Below are 25,110 nucleotides of genomic sequence, written 5' to 3'. Positions count from 1 at the left end.
CCTGACCCGGTTAGCCTCGCCAGTTGCATCTCGGATTCTCTACTGTGGTGAAGGACTCTCCTTAGGGCTACCTAATTATTTTTGGCCCGCTAATTATTTTTGGTCTTCAAGATCACGTTTCCTATATTATAAATCTATTATTATATCTTAGCAAAACAGTGTCCATAGCAACTGAAATAGAAAATTACTAGTCTTACATGAGCAATATATCAATAATAGAAAATAAAATTAATACGTTCCCCGCGTCAAAGCTTCTCTTATGTTGACCGACGTTGATCTGTCCTACCCATATCGGGTCAACAGTTTCAATTCACCCACCGCCCGCGGGCCATTAAATCACGTCAACCACACCACCCCCACCCCCAATTCCCAGTTAAATCACGCCCATTCCAACATATCAATACCAGAAGGCAGAAGAACGAGGGATTAGAGTCATCTCTAGCTGAGTTATGGAGTCTTACCATCAGCTTCTAGCCATATCTGTTTCTGCATTTCTTCTGCCAGTTATTTGTCTCTGGATTCTCGCGGCCAGATCCAATTTTCACAAGAAGAAAGGCAGGACACCGCCAGAGCCAGCCGGGGCATGGCCTCTTCTGGGTCACCTCCATCTCCTTGGGGCAGACAAGCTACAGCACAGAACACTGGGAGCCATGGCTGATAAGTATGGACCGGCCTTCTGTATCCGTTTAGGCATGAAGCAAGCTCTGGTGGTTAGCAGCTCTGACATTGCAAAGCAGTGTTTCACTGTAAATGATAAAATTCTGTCCACCCGGCCAAGATCTGTAGCCATAGAAATCATGAGTTATGACCGTGCTGTGCTTGGTTTTTCTCCTTACGGGCCATACTGGCGCGAGTTACGGAAGCTAGCCATGGTCGAACTCCTGTCAAGTCATAGACTTGAGGTGCTCAAGAATGTCAGGGACTCGGAGGTGAAGTTTTTTGTCAAGGAGATGTATGAGCAGTGGGTAGGGAAAGGGTGTGACAGCCCAGTTTTGGTGGAAATGAAGCAGAAGTTTGGGGACTTGGCAATGAACATAATTGTGAGGATTATTGCGGGAAAAAGTTATGTTGGCAGCAGCAATGAGGAGTCGAGGCGCTGCCAAAAGGCGATGGGTGATTTCATGCATCTAGTCGGCTTGTTTTTGGTTTCCGACGCAATTCCATTTCTCGGTTGGTTGGATGTAATCAATGGATATCGCGCCAAAATGAAGAGATCGGCAAGAGAGGCAGATGCTCTGTTTCAAGGGTGGGTGGAGGAACATCGGCAAAAGAGGCTCGATGGAAGAATCATCTTGGGAGAGCAAGACTTCATCGATGTGATGATGACTGCCATGGAGGATACCGGTCCCCTTTCCGACTATGACTCTGATACTGTTATCAAGGCTACTTGCTTGGTATGATCATAGACCTAACACTTGATTCAGTAAAATGAATGGGAGCTGCACATAATCAATTAGTTTGATGCCATGATTCTAGTTACTACAATTCCAGATATCTGAATTTGATCCTCAAATTTTCCTATGGAAAAAATGAATGGCAACTGCCTAATCAATCAGTTTAATGTCATGGTTCTATTTGTTTGCTAGTACAGAAATCTGAGTAGAACAAAGGCCATATACAAAAGGATGGACAATAAGCATTGGCGGTACATAATTCTTATAGTTATACATCACTGTCAATTCCTCACCTCATGAAATGTTTGGTGCAGAGTATGATTCTGGGTGGCAACGACACGACAGTGGCCACTCTGACATGGGCGCTCGCGCTACTACTGAACAACCGCCACGTGCTAAAGAAAGCGCAAGATGAGTTGGACATCCACGTGGGCAAGCAACGCCAAGTGAAGGAATCAGATGTTAAGAACCTTGTGTATTTACAGGCCATTGTGAAGGAAACATTAAGGTTATACCCTGCCCTTCCTCTGTCAGCGCAGCGTGAAGCCATGGAGGATTGCACCATAGCCGGCTTCAACATCTCGGCCGGCACATGCCTGTTGGTTAACCTCTGGAAGCTGCACCGCAACCCAGACATATGGCCCGATCCCTTGGAGTTCCAGCCAGAAAGGTTCCTAGCGGACCGAAAAGATTTGGATGTTAGGGGTCACCATTTTGAATTGATTCCCTTTGGGGCAGGCAGGAGGATTTGCCCTGGGATCACTTTTGCTCTCCAGGTCTTGCACTTGACTCTGGCCAGTCTCCTTCATGGGTTCGAGTTGGGAACTGTCTCAGACTTGAAGGTTGATATGACCGAGAGTCCAGGGCTGACTGTTCCAAAAGCAACTCCATTAGAGGTCCTCCTCACCCCAAGATTCCCTTCCATGTTCTATAACTGTTGAGAAGCAATAAATGAGGCCAAAATTCGTTGGTTTCTTTACACCATTGAAGTATTTATGCTTAGAACTTGAATAGTAGGGTCTGTGTACGCTAGCACCAGTCTAGGTTTGTTGCCGAATCATCTGAAATTCATTGTGTTGCATAAACAATCTTAAAAAAACTAACAACAATCAAAAGCCTTAATCTCACTAGACAAGGTTGGCAACATGCATAATTCTAGTAAGTCTGGAATTCATGATTGTCGCCCACCCAAGGCAAACCTCCTCCTTTTTCCAGGATAGTGAGATGGAAAAACCATAGATAAACTTAAAACTGTAAACGGCTTAGAACTTTTAACAGATCAAGTATTACAAATCACAAGCAGGTGGATTATTCTACTAATAAGACTCAGACAACTAGATAAACTTGAGGATTAGCTTATTAGAAGTACGTGCTATCTTAGAACTCACAATCTTAATGTGGTACAGTAGTATATGAATCTTATGGATTAGCAGCTTGCTTGAAGCCAGTGATGGCAACGGAGACATCTGCACCTCTGCTTTGCAGCTGCTCATACTCCATTGACTGGCCTCTTGGTTTGAAGTTTCTGGCAAAATTTAAGCACGTACACGCTGTGAATGTCATAATTCCAGCAAGTATCCAACTGAATTGCATGTTGGCTAGCGCCCTAGCCCTTAAAACTGCCTCCCGTGACTGACAAATGACAGCTCCAAGCATGTTGTTGCTGCTTGCGTCAGCCAACCGCACAGCACAACCCTGTGGAACGAACTTAGGAACCCATAACATGAATCCCATGTTAATAAACCAACAACCTTGGAATACAACTGAAAGTGCAAGAACAAGAGCTGCAGGAAAGCTGGCGTGGAAGCTAGTTGCAGATAGAGAGGCCATGAGAGAAACAAACACTATGATCTGCAAAAGCCAATGGTAATGGCCTTCCAGACCTATGTGATCAGCCGAGTGATAGTGGAGCAGGAAAAGCTCCTGACCAAACACAGAGGCTGCAAGGAGTCCAGACATCCCGGATAAAACCTCAGATGAATGAGTTAACTCCGTGCAAAGATTAAATCCTGCAAATATAGCTAGGTGGAGGAACATTGTGGCATGCTCAAAGTTGTCAAGCTTGAAGGAAAAGCGGAAGGAAGGATAGTCAAGCACTTGCATGGAAATGGAAAAGATGGAGAAAGATAATACGAGGAGGAGCTCCAAGTGTTTTAGTTTGGAAGTAGGACTCTTGAATGAATACCAGAAACTCGAAACAAAGTTGCTGGAGCCTTTGAGGCGGTAGTCACTGATTGTGTTGATGGTGTGCCATAAACCAAGAAGCACAAGAGCCAAACCTGGTATCAGATGTCCCACAAGTGTGCCCATTGGAAAGTCTCAGAGACTAAGTGTGTTTTGGTTTGTAATCCTCATGCAAAGCTTAAATAGATCTAGTACCTTTAGAGGCACTATATCGAGAAAGATGAAAATGGACATCAATTCAAATGTTTGGTGCATGGTGCATGCGTTTTCCACATTCAAAAGAAAGTCACACGCCTATGCATGATCCCATTAACTAGTGGAAGATTGACATGTCTCCAATAATATTAGCAAGTGCAGCAAATGGGATCATTACACTTGTTCAAGAAAACAAGAAAAAGTAATATCTCCATGAGCTTTCTCAGGCAAGAAAAAGTATAATCCAATAAAGTAATAAAATTCCAGCAATATTATCTTTGGAGGATATAGTGGTGTAAAGAGTTGGTAGAGACTGACAAGAAAGAATGAGCAAAGCATTATGAAACTACAGAAATATGCAATGATTTAATTGTTAAACAATAACCTCCATATATCAATGTCGAGGTCCAAACAAATACAATGCTTCTGTGTGTGCAAATGAAAAGCAATTCCATAAAACAGATGTAAAAAATATCACTTTAAATAAAATAGTCCAGCAGATGCATTGAAATAGAAGGAAAGGAAATGGCCCTTGAGAACAATATCCGGCCATAGGACATATCACTTTTGTCTATTGAATGAGAGGCGCTGAGGAGGTAAATATAACCATAAAGCTACTCAATATCACATTCTGCCATTCAATCTACCAAATCTCTTCTTCACAGAAGATCTAAGATTTGTCTTATTTGCAGTGAAATTTTAATTGTCTTAATCTTACAGGTCGAGCATGCACTCAGAAATAATTTATTGTAATTTCATGTGTATCAGTCCTTCTTTGTGGATTCAATCAGTTCAGGAAGCATGCAAAACAGAAGTGGGCAACCTGGGAGGAACTTGCATAATGCACGCCAAGTAAAAAAGTCATCTGACTCCCACAATAACCAGCATATTAACAAGCTAATACCATTTGCACATGGAAGTAATCTTTCCACGGCAAGTCTGCTATAACTAGAGCCTAGCCTTTTGAAATGTCCTCTGTCCCTCCAAAAGTCTAATTTTCTTCTTAGTCCAATTAATAAACCATCTCAGCCACAATCAATCATCTAACAGGTTTAACCAAGAACTGCAAATAAAGTCCGTAGAAATCTTAATATTCAGCGTCATCTATCAAACAACTAGTACATATCATGTAAAACATATATCACATCTCCTCACTGCATCTGTAACAAACAAGAACTAATGCAACAAAGTTCGCAAAAACATTTTCAATGATTCTCTTTCTTACTGCAAGCCTTGCACAGTGTTCAAATTTGAACATCTTTGAAGTACCAATCAGATATAAATACACTGCTAACTCCAGGCTACTAATAATGAATAAAAATACATAGTAGTCTGTGAATATATTATATAGGCAGGTTTAAACTGCACCATAAAAGCTTTATCATTTAGTTTCTATATGTACTTCAACAAATTTTCCAGTGGCATAGAATCTGAACAACTAACTATGTTTCACTTGTTTTCACCATAAGAAATGACAAGATCTTCCAGACCATGACTTTTCCAGAACATCTGTCGGCTGAAAGTTGAATAACTGGCACAGAAACTTGATTGCAGATACCTTGCTGCATGAAATTATCAATTTTTGCCCATCACTTCAATCAAAGAAAAATAGGTGCTGTCATCAGGGGTAATACCTTTGCTAACCATTTCTCTTAGGAGTTCTTCTGCATGTTCTCCCTCTTGGTTTTTGCATAAGCCTTGTATAAGGGCATTATAAGTGAGAAGGGTGGGATTGAAACCTATACTTAACATCTCATCCCGAACTCTAAAAGCATCCTTCACATCACCTTTCTTACTATACCCACTAATGAGAGTATTGTAACTGATGTGATCAGGTCTAATCCCCCTTCTCTTCATTTCATCAAGAAGTTCACGAGCTTCTTTGACTCTACCTTCCCGGCAATGACCATGCATTAAAGTATTGTAGGTCACTTCATCTGGAGAAACCTTCAGCTGATCCATTTCCTTCAAAAGGAAAAGGGCACGGTCCATATTCCCATTGGCACAGTGCCCATCAATCAAAGCATTGAACATTATAACATCTGGCAAAATACCTTTGTGTATTATCTTCAAAAATAAGTCATCTGCTTCCTTCATTCTCTTGCGCCTGCTCAGGACATAAATAAGAGATGTGTAAGTGACCCGTGTAGGCTGAATCCCTTTACTTAGCATCTCATCATGAAGACCAAAAGCTTTCTTTGCATTACCAGCCCTGCAATATCCATTGATCAATATGTTATATGTGATGGCATCAGGAACCATCCCCTTAACCTCCATTTCTTTAGTCACATCATCAGCTTCAACCACCCTACCTTCCAAAATCAATGCATGAATCAACAAATTGTATGTTGTTACAGTTAGCTTTATGCCTCCCCTAACCATCTCATCCCTATAACTAAACGCCTTTTCAAAGTCCCCTCTATTGCAGCATCCATCAATCAAAGCATTATAAGTCACAGCCGTTGGTATAAGCCCATTTTCCTCCATTTTCCCAAGAAGTCCAGCTGCCTCCTCAATCCTTCCCTCCTTACACATTCCACTAATAATAGAACCAAATGTGTATGAATCTGGGTCAATCCCTTTAGCTTTCATCGCCTCAAAAAGCTGGCAACCCCCTTTAATATTTCCCCTCGAGCAATACCCGTGGATGATCGTATTATACGTAACAACATTAGGACTAAATCCCAAACCCTCCATGTACCCAATGAATTCCTTAGCCTTCTTCAACTTCCCTTCTTTACACAAAACATTAATCATTATATTGAACGTATACACGGTTGAATTAATCCTCAATCTGAACATCTCAGCATAAAAAACCCAAGCTGTTTCCGTGCGGTTCAACTTCAGAAACAGACTCAACATATTATTACAAGTTTCAATCTTAGGAGATACACCCTTGTCTTTCATCATATAAAAGCACTGAAATGCCTCATCGGCTCTCTTCATTTCACAAAATGCATTAATCAACAAATCAAACACAATCGTACTTGACGTACCCAATCTCTCACGGGCACTAACCAAACCATCAAAAATCTCCCTATTCTTCGCAACGCCGGAACTAACAACTTTCTTTATAAGTTGCAAAGCAAGCTTCGGCGACGGCAGGCGAGAGATGACGGCGATCGCGAGGCAGTGGCACTGAATGTTGAGATAACTAGGTTCGAATTGGTCGACGAATTCGGAAACGATGTCCGGGCTCGAGCGGAGGTCATAGAGAACGGTTGATATCAACGTGGGGGAGAGATTAGACGAAAGGTGTTTGATGAAATGCCACTGAGAAGACAAGATCGACTCGCCCAAGGAGCCAGTGGGGATGGGTAGTGTTTCGGCTGATTTAGAGGTTGGAGAGGGATTGAGGGCGTCCTGGGAGGGTTTTGCGAGGGAGAGTGAGGAGAAGAATGCAGAGGATTGACCTAGAACTTGGCTTGTGGCGAAGAGAAGTGTGAGTTTGTGGGGTTGGGGAGCAACAGGTTTGCGGGTTTTCATGGTTGCGGAGTGGTGGGTGGCAACTATCACTGCTGTGTTTGTTCGTTCGTCAATTTGCAGAGATCGTCAGGGGGAAAAGGTATGCCTGTAGAAGAAAGGAAAGACGAAGTTGGGGAGTTTGAGCAGTTTTAAGCGTTAGTAGTTGTACTTCATTTTCATTTTAAGATCGAAATAAGATTTTTTTTTTTTTTTTATCGTGAAAATCAACGAGTTGTCGCGGCAACAATTTTTTTTTTTTAATGAATTAAGTTGTTGATACATTATTTATGTACACCTTATATTATATAATGTATATAAATGATAAGAATATCACTCACACCTCACCATCTTTAATGAGGAATATTTTAAACATTTTAATATCATTATGTAACTCAATATTATGTACCAATAATATTTTTTTTTTTATAAACCACAGTCCACTACACCCTGAGTTGAACAGGTGAATCACAAGTCAAAATATTATCGACGATTGAACAGAAGTAAATTCAAAATTTTTAACATGTACAGTGACTATTTACACTACACAATGGGGGATTGAATTAAGATTTAAATTATGAAAACATTAACTAAAATTATTTTTTGAAGTCACTATTATTAGTTATGTATATGCATGAGTGTTTATAAATTTTTAAAAAATTAATTGTACCGTACTATTTTATCGTATTTACATAATATTATAATTTAATAAAAGTAATTTTACAAAAAGCAGCAGCCAATCTTATGCATTAGGCACCTTAATGAAATTTACCAATAACTGCATTATCAAGCTGAAATGGAGGTATTAATTGGTGACAAAGCGAGTATAAGATGAGCTTGTGATATTTAAGTTTCCATCAGCTTGCACCAAAGTTGGTGCAAAGATCATCAAGCCTCTTCATGTAGAGGCCACCCTGCACCAGCATAGAATGGATATTTATAGAACAAATTCTTTCAAGGGCATATTCCAACCACTCCTTCCTGTTTCTTCTAGTTGAGTCAAATAAGTGGCTGTTTGGCTTAGCGATTTAATCGCTTATAAGCAACGTTTAAGCTAAGTAGCGTTTTTAAGTAAAGTGTTTGGCAACCCAAATTAGCTTTTGCACAAAATGCTACCACGTTGACCAAGTAAAAGACTATTCTACCCTACCCCCGTCATCTTCCCTTCGCTTTAGCCATTAGTGTCATTGTTGTTGCTGTCGTTGCCCGTCCTCCATAACCAAGTCGTCGTCGTCGTCCAACTGGGCCGCCACAAGCAACCTAAGTGTTGGTCGCGCCATCACTGCATAATTAGGTCGCGCCATCGTTGGATCTGGTTCCAGATCTGTCGCCACAAGTCGCCGAGCACCATCGACCATCCTCCATTACCATCGTCACCATTAGGTGTCATCTCCAACCTCGATCGTCACCTCCTCCTCCATCGCCAGTGGTGCCCCCGACTTGTAAGCCAAAGTATATATAATATATACATATATTATACCTGTAAGTGTATATATAGGTATTATATATATTAATAGTAATATTTAAAAAAAATAAAAGATGTATATATATATTATATTAATATATTTTTTAATAAGTATGTATAATTTATCTAATATTTAGAAATTAATTTGTAATTTTTTTTATAAAAAATAATATTTTTATAAATTTTATTTATATTTTTTAACATCGTGTCTATTTTAGTCTTTTGGTTAGTTTTGATAACTTATTAGCTTTTACAAATTAAATACATAATTATTAATTAACAGCTTAAAAACACATTTATTCAAACACGTTATTAACTTAAACACTACACAATTTATATGCTAACAGCTAATTAACTTAATAGCTATAATTAAAAAGGGTAAGCCAAACAGCCTCTAAAAGAAGTTTGAATGAGCCATGGCATCCAAGAAGAAGGGATCTTCCATCTCTGTGAAATGAAACTAGAAATGGGAACAAGCTATTGTGACTAAAATTGGAGGCAGTTGCTTTAGGGCAAACGCTCCAAGTTACAACTATAACCTAACCTTGGAGCAGTAGGCCTAGGATCTTGTCTTTCACTTGGATCTTAAAGGTTTTGGTTCCCAATTTTAGAACCACTATTTGCCACCCATTCTTTGAGTGATTGTTTCTGTCCTTGGATTGCCTCTCAACTCTCATCTGATTTAAGTTTTATTGGTTTAAGACATCATTAGACATCGTTCATTGTATATGCATCCTCCTGAATCCCCGTAACAGCACCAGTTTAACTATGTTGTTCATCTTGTGGAAACAATAATTTTCCTTACCCAAATCCCTGTTCTGGATAGAAAATTATTTTCTTGTTCAATTTCCATAAGGTGAATCAAATCCTAATCTTGCACTTGGTAATAAGGAACTCAAATTCATCAAATATGGAGTAGCATTTCTTCTTACTAAAATTGAGTTAATTTTTACTAGTACCATGCTGGTCAAAGAAGGATTTTTGTGCTCATTAGCATGCTCGAATCCAAATATTTTGATAAAATTTAGTAAGTTGAGAGGCAATTCTAGGCCAAAACCAATTATTCAAAGAATGAGCGGAAAAATAGCGATTCTAAAACTAAGAACCAAAGCTTCTGATGTTTTCTGCATCTCTTCTTTTATATATTTTTTATCTTCAGCTTCTTAGTTGGATCAGCCATTCTCTTCTCAGTGATCTATTCTTCTGCTACTTGATCACCTCTTTTGTGCCTCATCCTCCTTGATTTCTTCTCTTCCCTTTCTTCTTGGTTCCACATCACAAAGCAACCGGTAAAGGAATAAGTCCTTTAAATGGGATGTGCACATGGGCAAACCCTAAGCTTTAACAAGGAGTCCAAAGTTCCCCCAACTATCATATAAAGAGCAGCATACATAAACAAGTTCTTCCGTACTCCAAAATTAAGCCTGTATGGAAAGGCCATCAACATGTAAGTGGGGTGAAGACAATGAAGGTGTGGAACTAGAAGAGAACATGCCCAGGTAGAAAATATCCTAAGCAGAGCAAGTGCCTGTTAGTTAGAAAATAAGCATATGAAATATACCTCTAATGAGTAACCCCCATTGCTAAATCTAAGAACAAGTGTCATGACCCTAGCAATAGAGGGGCAATATTATAATAAAGTTATAATAGTTTGTTAGGAGATATTTTGCAATCTGTTAGAAGCACATGGATGCTGTTAGGAATACAGTTAACAGCTAGCTATGCCTATAAAAGGGCTGCTTATAAGAGGATGGTTATCATGTGAAATGAAATTGAATTCCCTTTCTTTCTAATTCTCTCTATTCCTCTACCGGTTCTCTCTAATTCTCCCTCTCTTTCTGTTGATTTCTCTCCCTGCTTCAATTCTATCATTCTGATTTCTCCCCCTAATTCCAACCACAACCCTAGCTAACCCTAGGAATGTGACAAGAAGGCACCAGGAGCATTAGCCTACATTCCCTAACTTCCAGACCCTCAACCTACATGGGTTCTATGCTTGGACAAAATCATCCAAACCTTACTAGTTCATGCACACATAAGTCCAAACCTTACTAGTTGATACACAGATTCTAAGTGGTTAAAGTGGGAAAAAAAGAAAAAAGAAAGGAAACAAAGTGCACGGATCATACTTCTAAATATAACTTCTCCATGTGTCATCTTACAAGTTAAACACAAAGGTGATATGGAAATGATATGGAGGTGCTGCGTGCTGGTGCAACCAGATAAGGACACAGCCTGGAGAGCATGCACTAGTGAGTGCATCACCTCGCTGTTTATGACAAGGAAGATAACTCAGCAACTCAAAGAGATAACACAAGCCACCTGCAAGCAAGCTCCAAAGTTCTAATAGAGATGACTACCCAGTGGCCATGAAACCACAAACAGATTGCATTGATTGAAAAAGCATCTCCATTTGACAACAAAAAATAAATAAATAAATAAACAATACTGTTTCTCGTATCCTTGCTCTTCCTTCGGTATATAATGATAATAGAAGCCCATTCTCCACACAAAGAAGCAAAAAGCTGGACATAAAGCTAGGTCTTGTTTGATGGTGGCAAAAAACTAGAAGCACTCAATAGAACCATTAAGCACTCTTCATAACAAAAATCCTAAAACATATCAGAAAGCAGGTGCTGCATATAATCCAGAGTGAATTGACCTATGTGGAAGATTATTGTTTTCATTTTTTACATTGAAATTTCAGAACTTCAACACTGCAAATAGTATTCTATTAAATACGTAAAAGAAGGACATTGATATAGCATTTTGAGGAAGGAATGAAGCGAATAGAACATACATGTAGTAGATAGCACCAACAAAAAGAGACATGAAAATATTCCAATCACGCAAGATGTATTAACTTTCTCTGCACTACCAATAACAAAAAAACATCCAAAAGCACAATTGTTTGAATTGGCGTGAATAGACTCTCCCTTAAATCAACGTTAGCAATTATTCCACCAGAATATGAAATATATCTCAAAATCCAATAGAGCCTACAAATCTAAACCCCCCATCCCAAACCATAACCGTTGAACGAGAACAAAATTTTGCCCAAAAGAAAGCGCAGCAGAAAACTAACGACCCTTTAACGAACGACAACACAATAACTCACAAAAACGCACGTTCAGAGACACGATATATTACGCATGAGACCGATTATGATCTGGATTTTCAAGCAACGGCAACGGGCTGTTGCTTAGATTGCTCGACACTCTTCTTGGAATCGCCAGTGAAATCTTCGATGTTGTAGATAACAGTGATGTAGAGGGAACAACTAGGGCATCGAGCGATCTCTTCGCCGAGCCTGAGCTCGTCTTTGGTGATCTGAAACAAGTCCCCACATGGGCAAGGGTACGTGAACGCCTGGAGCTCCTCGTTCCACTCCATGTCTTCGATCTCCACGTCGTCGTAGGACATCTTTCCGGCTACTCTTTCTCCCGGAAGATTCTCTTCGTGCCGCTTCCGGATAGCCGGGATTGCACTCTCGACTGTCGATAGCTCTGCTTGGGATTGAGAGCGGGCGTGGCTTTGAATCGAAGCGTCGAGGATTAGGGTTTGTAGGATTCAACTATAGCCGTGATTCGGGAACGCTGCGAACAGGTTGACGGCGGCCCGGCTTGGTTCATTTTGAAACGAAACCGCCACACATAGAGACTAGACCGAGCTACGGTTTGGACTGGTAGGAAAATATAAATTCTTGAATTACAATCGGCGGTCCAGAGGTTTTGTTTAATGACAGATAATACCCCTGAATCCTACAAATTATAATAAGCTCTCTTTTTAGATAAATTACACTTGAAGTCTTGTAATTAGGGCCATTTGTGCAGAGACCCTGTACTTAACAATGAGTGTGGAGGTCCCTTGATTTAATATTTTCTCTCAAATCCCTTCTCGTTACAAATTATGCTAATTAAATTAACTTAATTAAAATAAATTTAACTTAAAATAAAATATATTCTTTAGTCAACTAAAATTTTCATCAAGCAATGGCAATGGGTTTTAGACACTAAAACCCATTATTGGCTAATAAGTTCTAGCAATTGAAACGTAAGTGAAAAATAAAAAGTAAAAAATAAAAAAAATTCAATCAAAACAACTAACATAAATAAATATGACGTATTAAACCTACAATTTCAAATATTCGTGAAATTGAAAAAATCTTAGCAAGAGCGACCACAACTAGTCTCGTCATTTGGTTGAAAGTTCAAAATATCGAGAACAAACAAAGTTGCAAACAAGATGTCATAATACATGGAGCTTTTTTTTTTTTTTTCTTTTCTTTATTTCTATCTTTTTCTATTGATCATCAATGAGTTTTAAATTTGAAATTATTAATCACACCCGGCAATAGGTTCCAATCACTAAAACTCGTCACTAGTCAATGCAATGACTAAACTTGTCATGATCCAAGAATTTGTTTTATTTTAATATTTTGTTTTTTTATATCTTAATTAAACATTATTTTTAATTAGCTTATTTCAATACAATTAGTCAAAGTTAAGATATATGAGAAATAAAATGGGTTATTTTGAGGATTAACTTTTCTAAACAAAGATTAAACCTCATTAAAAAATGTTTGAGGATTAATAAAAGATTTGAAAATTACTAAAAAATAACCCAATAAAATGTGAACAAAATTATTTATTTGCATATGCTTCTTTTCATATTTTTAAAAAATCAGAAAGATATCACTTGTAAGTATAAAAAATATCATGTATACCTTGTGTAATTTGAAATTTAAAGAATTACATTAAAGATACTTCTTTGATTTCTTGGGTGCAAAAAGTGAAATCCCTCACCTTAAAGGCTCCTCACACATTGCCCCACGCATGTGAGAGGGGTTAATCACGGTACACGGTGGTCCTCAGGGTAGGAGATATAGTGTATAGTGCCCACAAAGAGTCATCCCCACAAGAGGATGAAACTCCCACACTGCGACTGTCATGACTCGAACCTGCATCATTGGGTGCAATTTTCTACCCTATGAACTATCTGTGTTATGCCAGTGAGGGCTACTTCTTTAATTTCTTAAATATATTGTAAGTATACCTTTGATTTTTTTATAATTGCAAAAAGAAAACTCTCTAAAATAGTTGATTTTTATTAAATAAAATCATAATCGATATTTTTTTGTAAATGTACATAAGGCTTCCATTGAGAAGAAAAGAAAAATAATGATTAAAAATAAAAATAGTAAAATACAAATCTTCGTATCTTCATCCTTTCTAATATATTTAAAGTTTATATATATCTCTCGACAGATGTATGAAGAGGGAAAGGGGCGACGAAAAGAAAGAGATATGAGAGATAAAAGAAAAAAATATTTAAATAAATAAAAAAATGTCCTTATAATTTATAAAAATATGAATAAATTTTTTAATATATCGTGTCTCTTAATATAAATTTAACAGAGGAAATGTCATTATTATTCTAAAATATTTAAACATTCCTTCTAAAAAACTTACCCCACTCAATTAGGTGATATTTAAGCATTTATTTGAAAACATTCTTAAATATTTTACTAAAAACAATAAAATTAAAATTAAAGATATATTGTTTTTTCAATTAAAATAAAGGTAAAAATAACTCAAAAGAACATTGCAAAATAATTCAGAAGTAATTAAAAGATTATTTTTAGTTACTTTAAAACATTCTTAAATATTATTATTCTAAAATATTTAAACATTCCTTCTAAAAGACTTACCCCACTCAATGAGGTGATATTTAAGCATTTATTTTAAAACATTCTTAAATATTTTACCAAAAATAATAAAATTAAAATCAAAGGTATATTTGTTTTTTCAATTAAAGTGAAGATAAAAATAACTCAAAAGAACATTGCGGAAGAATCCAAAAGTAATTAAAAGACGATTTTGTTTTGTCGTTCAATGTACTTGACAAGTACGATACATTGCTAAGATTTTATTAATAATGTTATCAGTCTCTTTATATAAATTCATGAACTTTATAATATGAAAATCATTCCAATATGGTGTAAACTCTAATGAAGCCCACAATTTCATGCTCATAACATGGTGTAGATAGATTTACATTGAGCCCAATAAGATCCTATTTTGCAATTTAAATGGTCACTAATTATTTTAATATTTTTTGGGCTAGTCTTACATATTGAGTTATTAACAAATTAATTTGTAAGTGATTAAAAATATTGCTAATACGTGGACATTTTGCATGCCTTTCCATGGTGGTTATTGGGTAAAGCACTTCTGGTTGTATGTGGATTTTATTATGGTGGGGAAGTGTTTTTTTTTTTTTTTTTTTGGTGCCAATCAAAAAAATTGATTGCATTGTTACAAATGTAGCTATTACGTTACTTATCCTCCAACTTGTGACTTTAGATTCCAAAAGTGAAGTACAAAGCAACAAACCACCACAAAGACACGAGGGCTCAAGCTAGTCATGTCTTAGCTTTTGCTGTAGACTTTGAATTTCTGTCGAGTTTACATTTATTTGATCATCATTTTTTATGTAACAGATTACATTTAAGAATGCAGATTCGAGTTATGACAACAATAGTGTGAGAGCTTTTCCCTCTTATAAGATGATTTTTTATGGGCACCATATACTATTTCTCCTACCTAATGCGCTATCATATATTATGATTAATCTGTATCACGTATATATATAGCAATGTGTGGGGCTCACCTTTTGCACCAAGTGTTGTGGTTGAAAGAGAGGGGATTGATTTATCATCTATTTATGGGAAATGACGCAATAAAGAAAAGAAAAAGTAACACAAGTTCATCTGCGATCAAGTCGCCGGCGAGGATAGAAATAATTAAGTAGAGAAGTGCGAGTCGGTGAACGGAGAAAAGCGAAGAAGAAGACGAAAGTAGAAAGTGAGAAGAGAAGGAGAGAGAGAGAGAGAATGTGCGAGAGCGATGCGAAGGCGATTCTACAAGAGCGATGATGCAAGGACTCCACCACCAACAGCAACAGCTCGCGGCGCTGCTCTCCGCCGCTCTCCCCAAAGCCAGCGGCGTTGCTGGCGGAACCGGTGGCGATGCGACTCATTCTTCCGCCTCCGCCCCTAACACTGCCGCCTCCGAGGAAGACGAGTCGTCTCGCCTCGCTGCCATCAACAATCTCCACCGCGCCATTCTGTACCCTCCGAACTCGCTCCTCGTCACTCACTCCGCTTCTTTCCTTGCCCAGGGTTTCTCTCAACTTCTTTCCGACAAGTGAGCGTCCGTTCTCCATTGCTGCTCTTTCTCGTGAAAACATCAGACATACAATTGCTTGTTAATCGAACTAAAATGCCTAAAGACGAAGATGGATTTACTAAGCATTATTCTCTGGATTCTTGATCATTGTGATATTTTTTAACCTTTTGCGTTTGCAGTACAATTTTTGTATTCACAAGTAATTAGGGGAGGAAATCGATACATGACCTAAAATAGTTAAGAAAGGTTACAGAATTAGTTTCCTTTTTTCACCGACAAAGATTGGTTACCACTCTAGTTTTGCAAGTTGATTCCATTCAGAGTTTCCTTCATATTTCGGGAAGATCTAAATTGTTGTTTTTTTTTTTTTAAAATGTTACATAAAGTAACGTAATCAGGATTGATTATAGAACTGGTCTTGTATTGGTGTCAAACTCTACTGTTTATAATCGATTGTTAGTTCAACTGGGAACATATTCACTTCAATGGAAAAGATGTGTTTACTGCACACTAAGTTTGGAAGTTAGCTGTATGCAGAGGATCTGTATTATATTTCCAAAACATATGCAATCATCTTTTCGCCTATGAATCTTTGTTTAATACTAGTTACAATTTTTAAACTTGGAACCAAGTTTAGGGATTGAATTGATGCATGAACTAATTTCAATTAGGAAAACTGCAGAATGATCTTAAATGGATTTTTAAGTAATGCTTTTCATTTGATTAACTTATTTATTTATTATTTATTCTTTTTCTTTTCTGTGAAATATTGGTTTAGATCATATTTGGTGTGCCAGGCGGCAGCTACAGCCTATGGGGCTTTGTGCTCTGTGCTGTGTTCTATCCATGTATCTTCAAATGGAAGGCAAAACCATGTTATACTTGGGAGTTTGGTTGATCGGTTTATTGGTTGGGCACTGCCTTTGCTTTCTAATGTTGGTGCTGGAGATGGGGCAACAGAATTGGCTCTTGAAAGTCTTCGAGAGTTTCTTAATGTTGGAGATCTTGGTGCAATTGAGAGATATGCGCTACCAATTCTTAAAGCATGCCAAGAGCTTCTTGAGGATGAGAGAACTTCCTTAAGTTTATTGCACCAGCTTTTGGGTGTTTTAACTCTGATATCATTGAAATTTTTTAGATGTTTTCAACCTCACTTTGTTGATATTGTTGATCTGCTTCTGGGGTGGGCTATGGTACGGGACCTTGCTGAGTCTGATAGACGTGTTATTATGGATAGCTTTTTGCAATTTCAGAAACATTGGGTGAATAGTCTTAAGTTCTCTTTAGGATTGCTGTCAAAGTTCTTGGGAGATATGGATGTGTTGCTACAGGATGGGAGTGCTGGAACCCCACAACAATTTCAGAGATTACTTGCTTTGCTGTCATGTTTTTGTACAGTTTTGCAGTCAACGGCTTCTGGTTTGCTTGAGGTGAATTTACTTGAACAAATAATTGAACCTCTTAGCAAAATGGTTCTTCTTTTGTTAGGATGCTTATCCATGGTTGGAAAAAAATTTGGGTGGTCAAAATGGATTGAGGATTCCTGGAGATGTTTGACACTCTTGGCAGAAATTCTAAGTGATCGGTTTTCATCCTTTTACCCCCTTGCAGTTGATGTGTTGTCTCAGAGCTTGGAAATGGATAACCTCAATCTACATACATTGGCTGGAAGGATTACTTCTTTTCAGGTTCATGGGGTTCTTAAAACTAATCTTCAGCTATTGTCACTACAAAAACTTGGCCTCCTTCCATCATCTGCACAGAAGATATTGAAATTTGACTCACCTATATCTCAGTTGCGTTTGCATCCAAATCACCTGGTCACAGGAAGTTGTGCTGCTACTTATATTTTCCTACTGCAACATGGAAAGAATGAAGTTGTTGAACAAGCAGTGACTTCCTTGCTTGAAGAACTAGAGCTGTTGAAGGGCATGCTGGAAAGTACCTTATTAAATAGAGACAAGTCTAATAGCTTGTTTGGTGATAAATCTTATTCAAAGCCTGAATTCTTTGCATTGATTAAATTTGACTTGAAAGTTCTACTAAGCTGTGTTTCTCTGGGGCGGGGTAACAGTTTGAGTGCAGGGGCAGAGCTTGATGCTTTTTATATTGAGAGGTCAGAAAGATTGTCCTCTTTTATTCTTGAGAAATTAAATCCTTTCAACTTGCCAATTCAGGGTTTTGTAGAGTTGCAAGTTAATGTTTTCAAGACATTGGAACAGCTAACCATGTTTGAGTTTTTTAGCAAATCGTCTGTGAGGAAACATATAAACAGAAAAGGCTCTGTTGACATTGCAAGTGAAACACTACGAGATGATGAGAATATCAAGGATGGACTTCCTAGTCTGATTTTTGAGCATTTGCAGAAGTATATTCCCCTTCTTGTCAAAGCCTTTCACATTTCCTCTCCATTGGCAGTCAAAATAGAAGCCGCTAACTGGATCTATAAATTCTGTGAGGGTGTTGTTGATGTATACAAGAAAACTAGTGCAACAATCTATCCTTGTGAAGCATTTTCATATGTTGGTGTAGTTGAGAATTTGGTTTTTTCAGTTTTGGATGCTGCATCAGATAGGGAACCAAAAGTGAGATCTCATGTTGCATCAGTTCTGGACTTGCTTCTGCAGGCGAAACTCATTCATCCGACACACTTTGTTGCCATTACTGAAGTGATCCTTGAAAGACTTGGTGATCCAGATAGTGACATAAAAAATGCCTTTCTAAAGATGCTTTCCAACATATTGCCCCTTACAATCTATGTATGTGGTCTACACAACTGTGGAACTGTTGACGCTTCTAGGGCTACTGCTCCTAGGTTAGGTTATAGTTATAACTTGCACTGGAGGCAAGTATTTGCCCTCAAGCAACTGCCTCAGCAACTTAATTCACAGCAGCTTGTTTCCATCTTGAGTTTCATTTCACAAAGATGGAAGATGCCACTTTCTTCTTGGATCCCACGGCTCATTCATACTTGTCGGAGTTCAAAGGGATCTTCTTTAGCTCAACTAGAAGAAACAGGAAATACTGGTGTGAATGACTTGGGATTGGAGATTAAAGTAGAGGAAGATGTCCTTGAAAGGATCTGCTCAGTTAATATCCATGCTGGTGCATGGTGGGCTATACATGAAGCAGCTAGATACTGTATTACTACACGTCTTCGCACCAACCTTGGTGGACCCACCCAAACTTTTGCAGCACTGGAACGCATGCTTTTGGACATTGCACATGTACTACAGCTTGATAATGAGAAAAATGATGGGAACTTAAATATTACAGGTTCGTCTTGCATTCACTTGTTACCAATGAGGTTATTACTGGATTTTGTTGAGGCCTTGAAGAAAAATGTATTTAATGCATATGATGGGTCTACCAGTATACCATCTGCTTCAAGGCAGAGCTCATTGTTCTTTCGGGCAAATAGAAAAGTCTGCGAGGAGTGGTTTTCTCGCATATGTGAGCCAATGATGAATGCTGGATTGGCACTACAATGTCATCATGCTACAATCCATTACTGTACTGTGCGTTTGCAGGACCTTAGAAATACTTTGGCTTCAGCTTTAAAGGATAAACCTAGGGCACAGACGGTTGAGAATCTTCATAATATGAGGGGAAGATTGATGGAAGATGTCTCAAGGGTTCTACTTCACATGTCGTTAGCTTTGTGTAAAGTTCATGAATCCGAAGCTTTGATTGGCCTGCAAAAATGGGCTACCACAGCATTCTCTTCCTTGTTTACAGATGAGAACTGTGATGTGAGTCATGGTGAGGTTTTTGGACCTTTTTCGTGGATCATGGGACTTGTTTATCAGGCCGAGGGCCAGTATGAAAAGGCTGCTGCTCACTTTACTCATTTATTACAGGAGGAAGAGTCACTCAGTTCTATGGGTTCTGATGGTGTGCAGTTTGCTATTCATCGCATTATTGAGAGTTATGCTGCTGTTTCTGATTGGAAGTCCTTAGAATCTTGGCTATTGGAGCTGCAAACACTTCGTGCTAAGTATGCAGGGAAGAGCTACTCAGGTGCACTAACTACAGCTGGAAATGAAATAAATGCAATTCATGCCTTGGCTCGCTTTGATGAGGGTGATTTTCAGGCAGCATGGGCATGCCTGGATTTGACACCTAAAAGCAGCAGTGAACTCACGATTGATCCCAAATTGGCCTTGCAAAGGAGTGAACAGATGCTTTTACAAGCTCTGCTACTTCAAATTGAAGGGAAGGTGGAGAAAGTGTCACACGATATACAGAAAGCGAAATCAATGCTGGAAGAACCATTGTCTGTTTTGCCACTTGATGGGTTGACAGAGGCTGCAGCATATTGCACCCAGTTGCACTGTATCTTTGCATTTGAAGAAAGCTGCAAACAAAAAGGAAACCAAGACAAAAAGCTTCAGTCATTACTGAGTTCATATATCCACATTTTGAAATCCCCGATCAACCAAGTTCATCAAGATTGCAACATGTGGCTGAAAGTTCACCGGGTTTACCGAACTATCCTTCCATCCTCATTGGTGACTCTGAAGCTCTCCAAGAATTTGTTAAGTTTAGCCCGTAAACAGAGAAACCTAATGTTGGCAAACCGCCTTGGTAACTATCTCAGAGATCATGCACAATCTTATTCTGAAGGAAGGTATCATAATTTTCTAATGAAAAGCTTGCAGTATGAGGGCATCCTGCTGATGCATGCTGAAAACAGGTTTGGGGATGCTCTGACAAATCTTTGGTCATTTCTCCATCCCTGCTTGGTTTCTTCATCGTCTTTTGTGTCTGATGCTGATGACAATTTTTTATATGCAAAGGCATGCCTGAAACTTTCAGACTGGTTAAGAAAGGATTCTTCAGATATGAATTTTGGGGATACTGTCCTCAAGATGTTGGCAGATTTCAACATAACAGATTTTTCTTCTATTGACAAAGGGGCAACTGGCTTCAGTGATGATAAGATAAGCTCAAAACCAAATGTGGGTCTTATTGTTGAAGAACTTGTGGGTACAGCTACAAAGTTGTCATCTCGTCTCTGCCCCTCCTTGGGCAAGTCATGGATTTCATATGCCTCATGGTGTTATCATCAAGCCCAATCATCTTTCTATGCCCCAAATGAGATGGCCCTTCAATCATGCTGCTTTTCTTCCATTCTTGCTCCGGAAGTTCTACCTGACAGATTTAAGTTAACTGAAGAAGAGTTATTAAAAGTTACATCTATTGTTGTGCAGCTTCTTCATAAAAGGAGTGATTCAGAAAATTTGAACGAGGAAGGGGGAGAGGGCAATTTTCAGCTTGAATCTTTGAGCAAGGAGAACTATGTGATGGCTTTGGTGCAGGATGTGGTGAGTACTATTGAAGCTGCAGCTGGGGCACCAGGGGCAGAAAGTTCCAATGGTGAACTTCTTTCTACCATGCTGATATCTCAGTTGCAGAAATACTTTTTATCTGCAAATGTTGGCCTTGAAGAACCTGCACTGTTGTCCTCAGTTGATGATTTAGTTGGTATTTGGTGGTCTTTGAGGAGAAGAAGGGTTTCTCTTTTTGGGCATGCGGCACAAGCTTTCATACATTATCTTTCATATTCATCTTTCAAGTGTTCTGATGGTCATTTAGCTGCATCTTTCTGTGAAACTTTGAACCAAAAGACTGCCAGCTACACTCTGAGGGCTACCCTATACGTCTTGAACATTCTTCTAAACTATGGAGCGGAGTTGAAAGATACGCTTGAAACTGCTCTTTCGACAGCTCCATTGTTGCCATGGCAGGTGAGATCCTAATTCTTAGAATTTCATGGTAAGCTGAAAAATTCTGATGAGATTTTGACCAGACATGTATTTTTGAAGGAAGTGACACCCCAGCTATTTGCTCGGTTAACTTCTCATCCTCAACAAGTGGTTCGGAAACTGTTGGAAGGTTTGCTGCTGATGCTCACAAAGCTATCTCCTTGGTCAGTTGTGTACCCAACCCTTGCTGATCTAAATGCTTCTGAACAGAGACCTTCCGAGGAGCTTCAGCATGTTCTGGCTTGTTTGGTAATGAAAACTTATTTTACCAATATATTTGGCTATGTTTCTTTCACCTTTGACTGTCATCAACTTAAAGGATATAAAAGGATATAAATTTCTGCTCTTCTTACTTACGAGAATGGGCAAAATGTTCAATTTTATCCATGGCAAAAAAAAAAAAATTTGATATTTTGCATCAACTTTGTTCAAACTTGTTAAATTATTGACCACCAACTCATCTAAAAGCTTAAGGTATTAAAGATGGGTAACTTTATCTTTTCCATGATTATTTTTGCTGGATAATTGGTCCAATTATCTGCAACTATTGAAACATTATGTTGATGTTGAGGTTTGAAGAAAGATTTTTGTTTGCTGTGATACAATGTTAAATTATTGGCCACCAACTCGTATAAAAAGCTTACTCTAATAGCGGAAGGGGCTAACTTTTTTCTTTTTAAAATATGGTTTTCACTCTGAAGTAAACCATTTAATATTTGTATTTTGCATATGCCTTGTGGCCATAGCAACTAAAGCAAGGATGATCTGGTAATAGAGACCAAATAATAGTTTTTTGGCTATCTTGCTTTAATGATGACTTTATTTTCTGTTAGACCAGACACCGGAGTCCATGACTTCAAAAATTGTTCTTCCCTTTGGCTTATTTGTCATGGAAAAATTGTAATCTGGACAGGAAGTTTACTTCATTTCTTTTTGGTGCTTCTATATCAGGAATATGCCAGCACTTGATTTTATGGCCTCTTAGTTATTCAATCTTTGGAGTGATGGATAATAATTAGGCAAGTTATCTGACAATACCAAAATCTATTCTCTGCATATTTTGATAAGTGAAGCTGTTCACTGCTTTCTGAAGAAATGTAATGCTTGGACCAGCCACTCCAATAATCATGCTAAAACATTGGTGACACATACCAGAATTTTTAGCTGCACCACAATTGCCTGCACAATAAATATCTCCAAGGTCTTGAGTCCTGGAGATAAATATCTCCAGCACTGGGGATTCATACCAGAATTTTTAGCTGCATGACAACTGCCTGCATGATAAGTATCTCCGAGGTCTTGACTTCTGGTATCATAGGTCTTGATGCATGATGGCCGTGATCACTACAAAGAAATTATAAGAAGTAACCAAGTAATAAGTTGACAGAGAAATAACCAGTTGAAATTCTTGCTTTCATCCCAAGGCTATATATTGTTTGAACATGTTGAAATAATTGACTGAACAACCTTCTCTACTCTCTTTGAGCATCATTGTGTCCTTTTTACTTTCTTATCAGATTTTTTTAGATTTGATTGTATCTTTCTCTTAGGATTTGGAAATTCATATGGTTTGTGGTACTTTTGGCTATCCTAAATGTTTCCACTAAAACTACCTTGGTCCAATGAGCAGGGTAAGCTTTACCCCAGATTGATTCATGATGTCCAGCTTGTGATAAAAGAGCTGGAAAATGTGACTGTTCTTTGGGAGGAACTGTGGCTCAGTACGCTACAAGAGCTTCATGCAGGTAGCCTTAGCTTGTTGGTTAGGAGGACTTTGTTTAACCATCTTTCATATGTGTGTATCTCTGATACATCTATAATGATTTGCTCATGTATTTGGTCTTATTACTGGGAGGCTGGTTGATCTTATACATCTGGAACCATTCAAATACAGTATATTGATGTGTCTGACATGGCAATTATACTTCTTGTTGATACTGTTGGCTTGTGGTCAAATTTGGATTTTATACTATATGCTATTCTTGACTCCGGACATATTCAAATGCATTTGTAATTGGCTCTTACCTGACAAATCTGCAATAGAAAAAATATTAGTAGAGATGTTAATATAATTTAAGGCTTTGTTTGGGAGAGATTTAGTAATAGAATGGAAAATATATTCTCCTTGCTTGGAGACTAAGAGATGGAAGGCGATCAAAAATGTCTATCCTTATTTGAGAGAACAATGGAACTACATGGAATGGGAGGATATTAAATAACAAATGACTATTATACCCTTTCAATGAAAAGATACTGTGTGATTAAGTCAAGGGCAAATTTAAACTTCCAAAAACTATTAAGGTTAATGTTTTCAAAACATGAGAGTAAGGAGTTGTTCTTTCCGTGTTTCAGTTTTTAGTTTTGTCTTTTGAGATTGCTGAAAACGCGTTCTTTTTTGTCTGTAACGTTTTTCACGTTTTGAAAATTTTGAGCGTATTTGTAATGAAAACAGCTAAAACGACATTTTGTTGTTTTGAGTTTTCTTTACAAACTTTTTCCTAGGGGTGTTCGCGGTTCGGTCTGGTCAGTTTTGAGCCGGTTTAATGCGCCGAACCACAATCTTGGTTTTCTACCAAATCAAACCGAGTGGTTTGATTTGGAGCGGAAAACCAAACCAAATCGAACCGAACCGAACCGCACCGCATTTTGCAGTTCGGTTTCCACAGTTTCAGATTTTTTGCGTTCGGTCCATTTCGGTCCGGTCCGAACCAGTACTAAATTTTTATTTTTGCAGCAATCGACTCAGTGAAACACTGCAACTCAATACAACAGATTTAGTACTTAATTTTTGGATCAAGCCACTGAACAGACACTATAACGCATTCAATGCATCAGAATGCTTTCCCTAGAATGTCCAATGGATCAACTCAATTGGAAGTCAAACACAAGGAAAGCAAATGGACAAAGAGAACCATGCAGTGAACAACAAATTTACCATAGCTTATGCATCACGTAGATAAAAACCTTCTAGTAAAGACACCATAATAGTAAGATAAGCAACAATATTTCCATTACCGTTTCAGTGCATTCCCAACAACAACAACAACAACATATCAAGCCTTTATCCCACTATGTGGGGTCGGTTACATGAATTCTAGACTTCCATATATTTCTGTCTTTTGTCATATCTTCATTTAGATCCATACACTTTATATCAAACTTTAATGTCTTTCCCAAAGTCTTCTTGGGTCTGCCTCTACCTCTTTTTTTGACTAATTGTTCCATTTCATCAACTCTCTTCACAGGAGCGTCTATTGGTCTCCTTCTCACATGACCAAACCATCTTAGTCTAGTCTCTCTCATCTTCTCCTCGATTGGCACTACTCCTACCTTATTACGAATAACTTCATTTCTATTCTTATCCTTCCTTGTATGGCCGCACATCCATCTTAACATCCTCATCTCCGCTATACTCGTCTTTTGCTCATGCTGGTATTTGACTGTCCAACATT

At 38.2% G+C, this 25,110-nt stretch overlaps 5 protein-coding genes across 6 annotated transcripts in view; 2 read left to right on the top strand and 3 right to left on the bottom strand.

Moving 5' to 3' along the window:
• Positions 1–318: 318 nt before the first annotated feature.
• LOC127792832 (cytochrome P450 CYP82D47-like) lies at positions 319–2,373 on the top strand. Its single transcript, XM_052323442.1, has 2 exons — positions 319–1,394; positions 1,709–2,373. The coding sequence occupies exons 1-2, from the start codon at positions 450–452 to the stop codon at positions 2,333–2,335; spliced, it is 1,572 nt and encodes a 523-aa protein (XP_052179402.1). The 5' UTR covers positions 319–449; the 3' UTR covers positions 2,336–2,373.
• On the bottom strand, positions 1,416–3,747 carry LOC127792834 (uncharacterized). 2 transcript variants are annotated; one of them, XM_052323444.1, is made up of 2 exons: positions 2,783–3,747; positions 1,416–2,455 (listed from the first exon to the last, which is right to left on the bottom strand). In XM_052323444.1, the coding sequence occupies exon 1, from the start codon at positions 3,702–3,704 to the stop codon at positions 2,814–2,816; it is 891 nt and encodes a 296-aa protein (XP_052179404.1). In that variant the 5' UTR covers positions 3,705–3,747; the 3' UTR covers positions 1,416–2,455; positions 2,783–2,813. The 2 variants fall into 2 exon arrangements, with proteins under 2 accessions (XP_052179404.1, XP_052179405.1); XM_052323445.1 differs by having other exon boundaries at positions 1,416–2,328.
• Positions 3,748–4,963: 1,216 nt separating this feature from the next.
• Positions 4,964–7,394, bottom strand: LOC127792831 (pentatricopeptide repeat-containing protein At2g15630, mitochondrial). Its single transcript, XM_052323441.1, has one exon. It carries the CDS (start codon positions 7,257–7,259, stop codon positions 5,349–5,351), a length of 1,911 nt encoding a protein of 636 aa, XP_052179401.1. The 5' UTR covers positions 7,260–7,394; the 3' UTR covers positions 4,964–5,348.
• Positions 7,395–11,533: 4,139 nt separating this feature from the next.
• Positions 11,534–12,362, bottom strand: LOC127792848 (diphthamide biosynthesis protein 3). The gene has a single exon (XM_052323463.1). The coding sequence runs from the start codon at positions 12,121–12,123 to the stop codon at positions 11,878–11,880; it is 246 nt and encodes an 81-aa protein (XP_052179423.1). The 5' UTR covers positions 12,124–12,362; the 3' UTR covers positions 11,534–11,877.
• A 3,116-nt stretch (positions 12,363–15,478) lies between these two features.
• The window catches only part of LOC127792986 (uncharacterized), a 29,995-nt gene continuing 20,363 nt past the window's right edge, over positions 15,479–25,110 (top strand). The window contains exons 1-4 of the mRNA XM_052323705.1: positions 15,479–15,908; positions 16,669–21,640; positions 21,719–21,907; positions 23,289–23,403. Coding sequence (XP_052179665.1) covers positions 15,634–15,908; positions 16,669–21,640; positions 21,719–21,907; positions 23,289–23,403 — 5,551 coding nt within the window. The 5' untranslated portion in view covers positions 15,479–15,633. The remainder of the gene's footprint in view (positions 15,909–16,668; positions 21,641–21,718; positions 21,908–23,288; positions 23,404–25,110) is intronic.

This window comes from Diospyros lotus, unplaced genomic scaffold, assembly GCF_014633365.1.
Source record: "Diospyros lotus cultivar Yz01 unplaced genomic scaffold, ASM1463336v1 superscaf1, whole genome shotgun sequence".
NCBI classification, from domain to species: domain Eukaryota; kingdom Viridiplantae; phylum Streptophyta; class Magnoliopsida; order Ericales; family Ebenaceae; genus Diospyros; species Diospyros lotus.
The sequence above is the reverse complement of the archived record's forward strand: the minus strand, read 5'-3'. Positions and strand labels throughout refer to the sequence as shown.

Coding starts and splice junctions, on each gene's coding strand:
- LOC127792832 (XM_052323442.1), top strand. CDS start 450: ATGGAGTCTTACCATCAGCTTCTAGCCATATCTGTTTCTGCATTTCTT. Junction 1,395..1,708: donor TTATCAAGGCTACTTGCTTG/GTATGATCATAG, acceptor TGTTTGGTGCAG/AGTATGATTCTGGGTGGCAA.
- LOC127792831 (XM_052323441.1), bottom strand. CDS start 7,259: ATGAAAACCCGCAAACCTGTTGCTCCCCAACCCCACAAACTCACACTT.
- LOC127792848 (XM_052323463.1), bottom strand. CDS start 12,123: ATGTCCTACGACGACGTGGAGATCGAAGACATGGAGTGGAACGAGGAG.
- LOC127792834 (XM_052323444.1), bottom strand. CDS start 3,704: ATGGGCACACTTGTGGGACATCTGATACCAGGTTTGGCTCTTGTGCTT.